Source organism: Sebastes fasciatus, chromosome 17 (assembly GCF_043250625.1).
Source record: "Sebastes fasciatus isolate fSebFas1 chromosome 17, fSebFas1.pri, whole genome shotgun sequence".
NCBI classification, from domain to species: domain Eukaryota; kingdom Metazoa; phylum Chordata; class Actinopteri; order Perciformes; family Sebastidae; genus Sebastes; species Sebastes fasciatus.
The window spans coordinates 18,450,503-18,463,897 of record NC_133811.1 but is presented as its reverse complement, the minus strand read 5'-3'; the positions used below and the strand labels follow the sequence as shown (position 1 = coordinate 18,463,897).

General features: G+C 41.6%; 2 protein-coding genes across 2 annotated transcripts in view; both read right to left on the bottom strand.

Annotated features, from left to right (window-relative positions):
* acot13 (acyl-CoA thioesterase 13) overlaps positions 1-13,395 on the bottom strand; it is a 195,218-nt gene that overhangs the window by 50,602 nt on the left and 131,221 nt on the right. The gene's annotated exons all lie outside the window — the stretch shown is intronic.
* stmn2b (stathmin 2b) lies at positions 1,684-13,356 on the bottom strand. The gene is made up of 5 exons (XM_074613258.1): positions 13,182-13,356; positions 5,888-5,983; positions 5,632-5,804; positions 4,821-5,012; positions 1,684-3,422 (listed from the first exon to the last, which is right to left on the bottom strand). The coding sequence occupies exons 1-5, from the start codon at positions 13,198-13,200 to the stop codon at positions 3,363-3,365; spliced, it is 540 nt and encodes a 179-aa protein (XP_074469359.1). The 5' UTR covers positions 13,201-13,356; the 3' UTR covers positions 1,684-3,362.

The window sequence follows — 13,395 nt, the reverse complement described above, 5'->3', positions numbered from 1 at the left end:
TGGTTTATCCTGATACAGATTTCCTGATGGGCTGTTTAATGTTTCACAATGAATCATATTTTATAAACTGATCGTATGTTTTGTATGTTATATTTGAATCTGCAATAAGTAACCAGTTTCTACACTGTGAAACATCCAAATAAACTTTTGTCACAACCCTTTAATGTTCTGCTCGGCTGTTTGGTAGAGCACATTTGAGGCACTATAATCTCAACCTGACTGAGCGTCTCTACCACTCGGTTTAGGTATGTTATGCTAAAGAAATCCACTAGATGTTGCTGTGTCTTTAAATAGCCTGCCTTCACAGGACATTTAATATTGTCATACGGATATTAAAAACTTAAAGGTTATGTTGTAGGCCTATTTAGGATCAAATATAGGTCTTCACTTGTCTAGTCTACAAAACGGTTACATAGGCATAGGCATTGTTACACTTTGTTAAAGTGCAACCGATTCAACGTATATAGGACTTCTAGCCATAGCAGACCTTGTCCCTGGTTAGGCTTTTAAGAAAAGAAAAGAAATTAAAAAAAAAATACAGAATAGCATATCATACATAAAATCACATAATACAACATCGTACATTACAATCAATTTACACATGTATGTCCCCAATCAGTAATCAGTGATCACAGGTTTGGTTTAGTTTCACCCACCTTTTCATGAAATGTTTTCAGGTCAGGTTGTATTTTTATTTCCGTTGGTAGGATGTTCCAGAAATGTATTCCTTTTACTGAAAAAGATGACCGACCAAAGGTTGTTTTGCAACATATACATATTTTTTTTAATTATTTTTTTTCCCCATATCAGCAGCTACAACCCCATAATAATCTTCAACTGTGCAATACTCTGGTTTATTCTGGCATTAATACTGCATTTATTTATACTGTTCATTAAAAATAATATTTTTATTTATTTCTTGCATTTTTACACATTTAATCATAGATCCTATTTTTTACCATTATTATTTGCACTGTTGTTATATATTATAGTAGGCCTATATATATTTTACATACTTCTAATTTATATTTTCTTAGAAATTGTGTAAATAAAATGTTTTATATTTCTATTCTAAAATGGGAACAACTGTAACGTAACTCAATATACCCTACACATTAAAGAAGGGTGCTTCATCCAGCTGATTACAAACACAGTTCCACCACAGAGTGGAAGGGTGAAAGGAGCGGATTGGAATTGGGCCTAATGTTCAGAGATCACTCCTCTTGCCTCTCTGCCAGTCTGGGACAACGATTGGCCTGGAGCCACATGACCATATACCCAAACCACCTTTACAGGAGAGCCATTGGCTGATATGTGTGTGGGTGTATATGATTGGTTATCTTTGCGTCAAATGTTGTTTGTAATAGGTTTTATGATGACCCTGATGAAACCACAAGCCGAAACGTGTTGGTCTAAACAATGAAGTTGTTATTTATACTACTAAACAAGTATAGTAGTCTGGAGTTTTCAGACTTTTTCCTTCTCCATGCTCTTTGGAAGTTGCTGAAGTCGTGCCAGAAACCTCCACTCTGCTTCTACAATTTTCAAAGGTAAGCATATTTTTATCCTTTATCATATCCTAGTTTCAGAGGTACTATTCAACGTAATTGTGTGACTTGATACAACAAAGTCTAATAAGGGGCAAATGATTTACTGAAGGAAAGAAGTCAATCTCAAAGCCAGTTTCATTCACTGAACCCCAAATCTTTATTAACCACTGCTTGCTCACAAAGATATACGTGGAGAGGAGGGAAACACACAGATGGACAGAGGAAAGAGAGAGAGAGAGAGGCAGGTAGGATAGTCTTTGTCTGTGATGTACTTGTTGTTACACACTGTAACGGTGTTGGTTTATTTACTCCACCGGATCAATATCACAAAACACTGTTATCTACCTGCCATTATCTGCAATACACACATACACACACACTCACACACATCTACGGGCCTACCGTGCGTGTGTTACCGACATCCCGATACTTTAAAATACGCTCATGTACACCTTTTACAGATGGAAACACCGTGTTCATGAATCATTGCTGCAGCTGTACCTGTTATGGCTTAAATATCTTTCTAGTGCCGACCTTTCGGTGGCGTTTACAGTGTCTTGGAGTGAAGTGCGATGACTCCAGATGATGTTGGGCACTACTCTAACCTCGATGAAATGGAGAAAGGGTGGAGTTTATTTGTGTTTTCTCCGATTTAAGATTCACAGTAACAAGTTTTTGTTGCACTCCAGCGTTCTTGAGATAACCTCAGTTGTGTTGTATAGTACAGTAACGCGTGATTGGAAGCTTGTTTCTGAGGGATATAAGAGGCCCCGCCGTCGGCCAGGGATGTTACGTGAGCTTTCCGGTGCCAGGTGGGACAGAAATTTAGCGAGCTCCTCCTGAGCTCTGCGCTATGATTGGCTAAATGCCTGCCCAAGTGGAGAGCGTGCGAGCGAGTGCTTCTACAGTATGTGGAGAGATGAAGAGGTTGCAGACGGAGGGAAGGAGGATGAGGATGGGCTCATTAAATGCTATAGTGTTCTCCTGCGGTACAGTCACCATCTACCTCGCAGGAGTGGATGTGCAGCGACGGCTTGCGGTCCCCACAGAAAGCAAACTGTCCCCTTTTCCTTCTGCCAGCTTTCCCTCACTAATTGGTACATTGGCAATAAACTGGATGGAAAATCACTCCAGCCAGATCCAATTTTTTGTTTCCAGATCTGCAGGGGTCAAATGAGTAAGCGCCCACTCGGAGGGGACGAGGGAACGGAGCCAACATGCGGGCCTTGTGAGAACACAAACCAGTCGCCGCGGCAAACATCAGCTATCTGGCAAACTCACAACAAACACCTACGCCTGAAATGATCCTCAGGCTGAAATGAACAAAGAAGAAAAACATAAAAATGAATTATTACATCCATATATAAGCAGGGAGAGGAAACTTATATAGAAAAAATGGCACACTGCAATCAATACTTTTGCTGCTTGTATCGTACTGTATATAACAAAAAAAGAAGTATTTACAGAAACCAATACCCACTTGTCACTTGTCAATTTTTTTTCTTTTCTTCTCATTTGAAACGGAGCAAAAACATTCTTTTTTTTTTGGGAAGAGTGGGGGGGGGGAGACATTAATTTTTCTAAATTATTTTTGCTTTTTTTGTTTTCCACCCCCAACCCCATTTGAACCTCCCACTGTCTCGGGGTGGCGTCTCAGGCTGTGGTAGTTTCATAGTAGTATGGGGGAGTATGGCGGAGGGGTGGAGAAGGACGGAGGGGACATGTGGGATAAGGTGGGGAGAGGGGTGTTCCTCGGGTGGGGAGGGGGGGTGGTGGGTGGGGTGTTTTGGAGGTGGGACTTGTTGGGGCTTCTCACGCTGTCACTTCTTCTTTCAACTCCTTGTTCCTGCGCACCTCCTGAGCATGCCTCTCCTAGAAAAACAAACACACACAGATTGAGGATGTCATGTTATTCTCTGCTGTCAGGCCTTTTCCTGACATTTTGCTTCTTGCTCACTTCACCATTTTTCATCTTTGACCTTTGCAGTGAAGACTTACTTTATTTCCTTTTTCCTGCTTCCTGTCATTTCATTCTTTTATCTCCCACCTTCCAAGCGCAAGACTCCATCTTTGTTTTTTATCAAACCTAAATCTTCTCCGAAAGGTGCTCCATTTACGGAGGTCAAGCAGGTGCACAAGCCCTCCTTACCCTTTTCTTCCTCTTGTCTCCACCTTTTCATTCTTTTGTCATCATTCTCCTGTCATGTTTTATCAATTTTCCTCTCTCCCCTCCTCACTAGGGGCCAATAGTACCAGCACTGCCTTAGTTCAGACTTATAGCTCAGTCCATTCGCACGAAAAGGCGTATGAATGCCACAATAATGCGCAAGGCATTTTGGCGTTCAATAAGAAAGCCTTTCTTGCGTTTGGCGTGTTATTTGTACGCCATGTAGTCTGTACTGACCACAATGTAAATGCATCCGCGTAAATATGCTACGCTCAGAGCTAGTGACGTAGAATAAAAAGCGAGAAAGACCACTTATGGCGGACGGGATGGGAGGAGACACCGGGAGACCGGTGTTTTATTTTGTAAGTTACGTTAGTGACGTTTGCCACGTGTTTTCCATACTTATGTTACGTTGTTTCCGTACGTATTTTACTTAGTTTACATACTTAGTGTAAGCCCAACCATGATGTTTTTCCTAAACCTAACTAAGTGGTTTTGTTGCGTAAACCTAACTGCAGGCGTTACCGTAGTTTTGTTCTGTGGCGTACAAATGACACGCGAAAAGCCTAGATGTCCTCATGACACACAGAATGTCCTTATAATTTCGTGCTATTTATACACCTTCCTATGAGAGCAGGTTGAAATATTCATACGTGTATCCATATATAAATAAAACAGTCCTAGTTAGTTGCACAGGTGCTACGTTACATCTTGTGACGCTACAGTGACTTCCTATTTACATAGTTGACTGCTTTTGATTGGACGCCGCTAAATATTGGTTTCTAGCAACCAGTTTACAAATTACCACAGTCATTAGCTTAGATACTTTTTAAGTTTTTTACTAATTTACAGAAGTAAATCACTAATTTGAAACTAGCTAGTAGGAATTAATAAAACTTACTGTACAGAAAATATCATTGGACAGTTAAATGAATAAATAATGTATAATATATAATAAATATGATCATAATAAATAAATGAATGTTAAAAATCGAAATAATCTGAATAATTGTGAGATGTTTTTCTTCTTTTTTTGCGTCTGAGGTGACTTGGATTTATGAGCTCAGCATATCTAAAATCATGGCTGCGTCCCGGCTCCTCACCCTCTCCTGCAGGCGCTCCATCATGGCGGCCAGGTAAGCCTGCCGGTTCTCCTCGTTTTGCTCCATCTTCACCTGGAGCTTCTCCTCGGCCATGCGGCTGAAGTTGCTGTTCTCCTCCATGGCCTTCAGCAGCACGTCGCGCTCGTGGTCCCGCTTCTCAGCCAGGGCCCGGAGCACCTGCGCCTCCTGGGACTGGGAGGGAACGGAGAGGAAATGAGTCGGAGAGCAAAAGGGTCGATAGAGAGACAGTGATTTAATGAATACCACTCATTGATTTGGTTTCAGATTTAAGCATGAGTCAGAGCTGCAATCAGACTCGCAAATTAATGTTAAGCACAAAAACATCTGGAGGTGAGAGAACTTCTCTCCTCACCACATTCATCCTCTATTGGCATGTACTATAATTTAAATAATAAACTGTATGTTTGACCAACAGCAGTGGACATCTGGTGTTAAAAACATTGTCAAACTGTGTTATTGATTCGATAATTGATTTGTTGGTGGGTTGCTGGATTTGTCAGCTGCTTGTATTGACATTCAAATCAATGAGATGCAGGAATTAGACCGAGTCAGATAAGATTTTTCAGGCAGTTTTGCAGCTCAATGTGATGCATGATTGACCAAACATCCAGACGTCAAAGGAAGTCATTGCAGCATTAGCATACCAGTAGCATTATGGTTGAATTTCTCCTTTTGTTTTGGGTTACAAATGGTTTAGTGTGGGTATCACAAAAAGCTGTTTGCAGCTCTTATTGAAGGAAAGTGAGGTGTGGCAGCTGGGTGCAGTGAAAATGATTGGAAGCGTCCTTACTCTCCTGCGGTCCTCAGCTGCCTCCAGTTTCTTCTGGATGTCCTCCAGGGAGAGGTCCCTCTTTGGGGGGGTGGTGACGCAGTGGGCAGCGTCAGACACGGGAGAGATCGGCTTCAGGATGACCTCAAAGGCCTGGCCCGAGGCTCGCTTGTTAATGGGCTTGATGTCCATGTCTGCACGAAAGAAAAAGCCTTTGTTGTCTCTGTATGACTTTTAATTCAAGCATGTTTTACAAAGAAGATAAAAGTCTCATTACCTTCAAAGTCACCCATGACGTTTTTGCGGGTCTCGGGGTACAAACAAGAGCAGATGAGCGAGAAGACGGAAATCTCCTTCATCTTCTCTTTGTACGCTGTGGAGGAAAATTCAAAACATGACTGAGTGCACTGCTAAAACACACATGCAACAAAATATCATTAACCCACTAACATACAAAAAAAGACGAAACATCGTTAACCCACTTCCATCTCCACGGGAGGTCCTTGATGTACATATCCAGATTTTTTTTAGAGGAATAATTATTCATCAAGTCCTCCGAAAAGAAAACCTCATCAAAGGATGTCTCGTGGAGCGGAGCTGCTCTGGGTTTTGTCGGCATTTTGTGGCCTTTGTTTTCAGTCTTTGTTTTCATTTGATGTGTCCTTACTTGGCCTAATTTCCCCAAAAGCCAAGATGCTGCCGTCCCCATAGGATTCTCCACACGTCATTAGCTATGCAGTATTATTTATTAACATTGTCAGACCAACGCCCTATTGTTGCTCAGCCGTTCACCAATAGACATCATGCTTTTCAGGTAATTCAGAAAAGCACAGAAACCAGGATTTACTTTAAATGTTGGGATAATCTTTGGGTTGATCTTTGTCTGTGGCTTGTGGATAGAGGCTAATAGAGGAGGGTTTAGCTTATCAGCATAACACAGCAGTATGTCTGTCCACCCCTGGTCCGTTTATGGTCCAAAAAGTTAATAACACTGAAGCAAAGCTGGCACCAAATCACGCTAGTCGTATTTGGCAACCTGCGCCCTGCTCAGCAGGGAGGGACAAAGGGCAGCTGGTGAAGAAGCAGAGAAGAAAAAGAACACCCAACCTTGTCTAACCTTGATTATTTTTTTATTTTTGGCATCTACTACTTTGTAATGTGAGCCCAGAGTTCAGCAGCAGTCCCTGCAGGGAGAACGGCAAAAAATATCTGCAACGCGCCACAGCTTGTGAAATATTCTGCTTTTTGCACAGTGTTCTTTCGAGGTACACCACGGTGGAGATTTGCATGCCGGCTGTCACATTATGGAATAATCCATCACCCAGAGCACAAGGCCTGCAGGGCTGAAGTGTGCCACGTTGATTCATTATTTGCAGCGCAGGGCTACAGTAGCAAAGCCAGAAATGAGATTTACTGTGAAAGAGCTTCTCTACGGTGGGGTACGGTGTACAGTATGATTAATCCAAATCCTCTTCCTCACTCATATTCCCCCTGCTCACTCTCTCCTCTTCTTCTCTCTGTGTCTCGCTTTCTGCCCTGCAGACTGGCAGACGCCACAGTAATGTGATCAACTCTCAGATGTAGCTCTCTCTAACTCTCTGATGGCCTTGTTAACCCCTTCCCTGAGGAGCAAGTGAGACAGGGTGGGGAGCGTGGAAGGGGTTGGAAAAAAAGGAGAGGTAGAAAATAGTGAGAGTTCTGTCAGATGAAAGGAAAGAGAGGGTGGAGGAAGATGGGGAAGATGTTTGGCTGTTAGGGTGCGGCTTCACCGTCATGGCAACACCTTTCTGATATAAACAGAAATCCCAGACAGGAGGATTAAAAACCAGTAAAGGGGACAGCTCCCAGTGGGACTCGCAGCCGCCATCAACTGCCCCGAGGACAGCCTAATGGAAGCAGCCACCTCAGGTGGAGAGCACTTAAATTTGTAATTAGCGTACCGTACCATTTCTGCTGACGGGAGGGGAGGAATGGAGCTTCTGGAGGGTTGTCACAGGCTCATTAAGTGCCATGTACGTGTCAAGACCCCAGCAGCCATTTTCTCCCACACACACGCACACAACCCCAATCGACAGCTGAAGACTCGAACAGTTAACAACTCAGTGGAGCAGGTAATTTGGGTTAAGAGCTTATGGAGCAGATCTGCAGATTCTTCAGCTCAGTGGTTGCCAGGTCCTGGGTGGGGCCTTTTCTGTGTTCAATAATGCTTTTCATTTCATTAGTTTATTTCCATAATGGATTCATCTGATGATTCTTTTCTCAATTAATTGGTTTATTTTTGGATCTATAAAATATAAAAAAACTGTGAAAAATCCCCTTCACAATTTCCCCAGTGCTCATAAGAATGTCTTATTTTGGTTACAGCAAATCCTCACGTTTGAGGAGCTGGAAGCATCAAATGTTTACTTAAAAAAATTACTAAGGATTCATTGATTATCAAAAATAGTTGTAGATTAATTTTCTGATGATCAACTAATTGATTAATCAAAAAAATCGTGGCAGCACTATTCTGGTTTGTTTTATTTGAGGTTAGAGCTGCAACGATTAATCAATTAGCTATTTAAGCAACTACTAAATTAATCACAACTATTTTCAATTAATCAGTTTGAGTAATTTTTTAAGAAAAAAAGTCTAAATTCTCAAATTCCAGCTTAAATAAAGTGAATATCTTTGAGTTGTGGACAAAACAAGACATTTGAGGACGTCATCTTGGGCTTTGGGAAATACTGATCGACATTTTTCACCATTTTATGACATTTTGTTGACCACACAACTAATTGATTAATCGAGAAAATAATGGACAAGGAAAATAATTATTAGTTGCAGCTCTATTTGAGGCGAGTAAGCTTGTTATTTTTTACTATGTACTGTATCAGAGCAAATCTAATTTCTTGGAAGATAACCACCAGAGTCCTGCAGATTTTTCTTTTTCATATCCCTAATCAAAAATAGATGAGATTCTCTATTGTGCAAAAATATGAAATTGTATTTCTCCTGAGAGAAAATATATTTTCCTTCTGTAACCGCTGCAGTAATAAGCTCATTCCTGTTGGATCAGCCACATAGAAATGATCCAGAATGACATTCCACAGCTGGAAGTGTCCACACACACACACCAGTGTCTGTTCAAAGATACTGGCTGAGTTTCAGACACGCTGGGCCAAGTATGTCAATCTGAGATAATTTCAGACAGACATGACACCACTTTAATGCTCCACACTCCCACTCCAGCAGGCTGGTTTCAACCAGTCAGCTCTGCATCCTCTCAGAGAACTGCCTCTCCTGTCCCGACCACAGACACACAGCCAGCACTTCCTCTTCCAATCCATCAGCCACCATCCATCTACTCTACCTCCTCCCCCGCATTGCATCCCTCTTCCCCAGCACCTTCTCCTCCGTTTCATCTGTTGCTGATGTATGTATGTATTTCTCGCTCTCTCCATCCCTCCACTCTCTGCATCTCCTGGGAGCTTCAATTCTGCGTTAGCACAAACCACCACCCCTCTGTTTGGTGCCTTTATTTCTTTCCTCCCTGCCTTCTTCTTCTCCTAAATGCCCAACCCCCAGCTATAAAAATTTAAACAGGCAAAAGAGTCACTTTGAGCAAAAAGGTACAAAGTGAAAAACAAGATACTGTTGACGAGGCAGTGAGCAAACTGTGAGCCTGTGTATCGCAGCGTTTACTGCCTTCCTGGGTCCTATATAACCTGGCAGCAGTATCTGTGTTCGGCACATACTGGCCCTTTACAGCTGTGCCACCTGGCAACAATATAACCAAGAAATTATGAAGGTATTACCACGGCGAAATTGGCTATTAAATGAAACAATATGGTACCCAGATGATCAACGGCAGGACCAGTCATTTATTGCGGGAGTGATGATGGGCTTTTTCCAAAACCGCACCCTGTGTTCATCCAAGAAAATCAGTGTAGGGCTGCAGCTAAGGATCATTTTCAATACTTGTTAACCTTTTGGTTTATAAAATGTCAGATAATTGCGGAAAAATACACATCTGTTTCCTAAAGACCTAAAGATATTCAGTTTATTGTCACACAAAACCAAGAAAAGCAGCATAATTTAGAAGCTGTAACAAGAGATTTTTATGGATTTTTGCTTAAAATATTACTTATATGATTGTTGAATTATCATAATAGTTGCCTAATAAATTTCGGACTAATCGACTAATTGATTAATCAACCAATCACAGCTTCAGATCAGTGCATTGAAAGTGCAGACCACTGTACTCTGTTTTATGTTTGTGACCATATTCTTAATTTAATTAAATTTGTATATTTTCATTGTAAATGTAAATCCTTTTAAACTTTGTGTTTAGCTATTTATTTTCAAGTGATTGTTATTATTATTATCTTATACACTGCTATATGTTCAATTTGGGGGAAGGTTCTGTGTTGTACAATGTGTTAAATGTATAAAATCAATAAATATATGTAACAAAAAAGATGCAGACCAAAGAGATAGCTGCATGAAAATGTCCAGAATCTACTATTTAAAACACCTGAGGAGGATAACATCAAATTTGCCAAACTAGGACGCTTAAAATGTCTGAGCTGTCTCATCCAGATGTTGATTTTCTTTTACAAGCGATGAGCAGATAGATCACGATGGCGTACCATCCCTGTTGGATTGATGTCACCTCTTCCTTTAAAAGAGCAACAGTCATCTGAACCAGTAATGGGAGTGTGTGTGTGCTGCATTGATCGATGAACGAGACTCGGCGATAAATCAGCATGAATTATGAGTCTTTTGTGCTTCATGAACACGGCATATTGCGACAATCTTGATTCAGACGATAAGATGAGAAATGTAGCTGGATTTGGACGTGACTAGTTGCTTGAAATCGACGGTGCTGTCGTCTGAGAAGCTTCTGTTTCTGTACACAAAGGAATTGATTTGTAGGGAACCGGCTGAATGGCCACACCTAATTGGATTTGACAAGTGTGCCTGATAAGGTTCAGGAAAAGGGCTTGGAGGCCTTAATGCACACGGGAGTGGTTCTGTTTGTAGGATAGTTGCAGGGCCGGCTCGAGCTCTTTTGGTGCCCTAGGGCCAGATTCGCTAAGGGCCCCCCCCCCCCGCCTATGCCGCTGCAGGGTTAGGGTCCACCACCCCCGAGACCCTATAACCCTAGCCCCGTAAACCACAACACACATCAGACATCACAATGGTTTTAAGACAAAAATCAAGATTTTTATTTTCATAAATAACTGTATTTATTATAATATAAATAAATAATTTGGTCCCTGATATTTTTGGCTTTAGTCAGTTTCACTACAATTTACACTTTTATTAACAAATAAATGCGGCAGGGCTTGAAAAAGCGAGAGAAAGAGAGTTACAGGGGTGAAAAGGGTGTTTCTTTCTTTCTTTATTTATTTGTTCATTTATTACCTGCAATGCAGAAAATGAGGAAGGGTGCCCACCGGCATTTTTTATTATCATTATTATTATTATTATTAGTAGTAGTAGTAGTATAATATCTTTATTATTATTATTATTATTATTATTATTATTATTAGTAGTAGTAGTAGTAGTAGTAGTATAATATCTTTATTATTATTATTATTATTATTATTATTATTATTAATTATTATTATTATTATTAGGCGGCACGGTGGTGCAGTTTGCACTGGAGTGCAGGTTACCATTGTCGTCTCACAGCAAGCAGGTCACAGGTTCAAACCCGGCTTTGGGCCCTTCTGTGTGGAGTTTGCATGTTCTCCCCGTGTTAGCGTGAGTGTTCTCCGGGTTCTCCGGTTTCCTCCCACAGTCCAAAGACATACAGGTTAATTGTTGACTCTAAATTGTCCGTAGGTGTGAATGTGCGTGTGAATGGTTGTCTGTCTCTATGCGTCAGTCTGGTGAACTGGATGTACCCCTGAAGGTGACACCGTTTAGGCGACCGCCTATATGGCCTATATGCCTTAATAAGCCGGCCCTGGATAGTTGATACATGTGGAGGCTTGATGATGTCTCCATCCTAACATCCCACACATTCACATATATTCAGGTGTATCTATCCTGCCTTATTTTCTTTAAATGCAGCAGGAAATATTCATTGACCCATGAAGCCTGAGCTGCTCCTCCATCTCAGATATGGAAAAGTAGAATTAAATCTTGTGTGATTCTAAAAAAATTTAAATTGATTAAGAGTGCCACCGTGTTTCTGTACAATAGAGCCGACGACGTGAACTCAACGACTTGCTGACTGCTTTCTCCTCAGAGTGTCTGCTCCCTGCCCATCCCATCCTGCCTGTCCGCAGCTCAAATCATGGAGGAAAAAAAAAGGGAGGAGGAGGAGGAGGAGGAGGAAAGGGGAATAAATATCTAACGGTCAGGGTGTAATAGCCGGTGTCCCTCAGCGCAGCAGACAGCGTGCAGGACCCCTTATACCGCTGTCTGTCTGTCTGCATGCCCCTCCATCCATCAGGAGCCTAGTCAACCAGAAAACAAACAGACTAGACTGGCCTAACACACACACACGCATTGCACTTTTACAGCTCCTTAAAGCGCTTTCCTTGATGTCAGATTCTTTTTGAGGGTCACATCCAGTGTTTATAGGCCTCACAAGTGATACGATCAATAAATACTAAAAATATCAAGCCTTGATATGGAAATTTGACTCAGCCATAACATGCAATTTGATTTTATACCCAATACTGCCACATTATAGGCTACTAAAGCCTCAATAATAATACAGTTATCAAACATAATAGGCCACATTTTGCAGTCTACAACCTCATCTAATAGGATTTGAGGTCTTATGACATTAATTTTCATTGCCAGTCGTAAATTCTTCCCTCGACTGCAAAGCATTTCTGGAAAAAAAAGGGATGCTCTTTTTTTTTTCTTTAATATCTCTCTCTCATTCATGCCTTTTAGCGGTCATCCACAAAATTGGTTTAAGCAGGCTTTACACCACCAACAGCTACAGACTATAGGATGGCCCAGTTTTTCTTAAGGAGATTTGTCACAGTGAGATGTTTCACACCCTGGAGAGAGAGAGGGAGAGAGACAGAGAGAGACTGAGAGAGAGAGAGAGAGAGAGAGAGAGGGATGCTTAGAGAGAGAGAGACCAGAGATGTTGGGTGGGGTCGCTGCATTATGCTGCTCGGCTGTGAGTCAGGTGCAGCAGGCAGACAGGCATCGACACAATGCTGCTGCTGTGTGAGGGAATAAAATCAACATTTTTTTATGTTGATATGAATTCAATCTCTTTCATTTTTTTGCTTTAAAGGAAAATTTGAAAAAAAAAAAAAAACATGCGTCACCAACTGAATCCCAAACTAGCTCATATTGATCTGCACTATAATTTGGATTTATGATCAATAAGCACAAAAATGACTCTTAAAAAAACAAAGATTAAACATTCAATTCTGCAACTTCATTATAAAGGAGTGACTTTGCAGTCATGAGGAGTTTGGCCGCTCCCTCTCCATCATCCAACCTCTCAGCATCCTTTTGTGCCATATGGGTGTCGCCACGCACAGCATCCTCTCAGCATCCTCAGCATCCTTTTGCTCAGAGAAGAAAAATAATGTGCAAAAACTCACCGATTGCTGTCTTAGCCATGTCTGTACTGGTGGTGGTGTTGGTGGTGGGTTGACCGGAGGATGTGCGTCTGTTTGCTGGATGCGGTATCTCGGTGTTGAAGGGACTGCTGGTAAGGCACTGAGTCAGCAGAGACGAGGACTGCCGGTGCGCCTGGTGGTTTCTGTGAGGAGCTGCGTCAAGTCCGCGGGAAATAAGTGGAACACAACCGGAAAT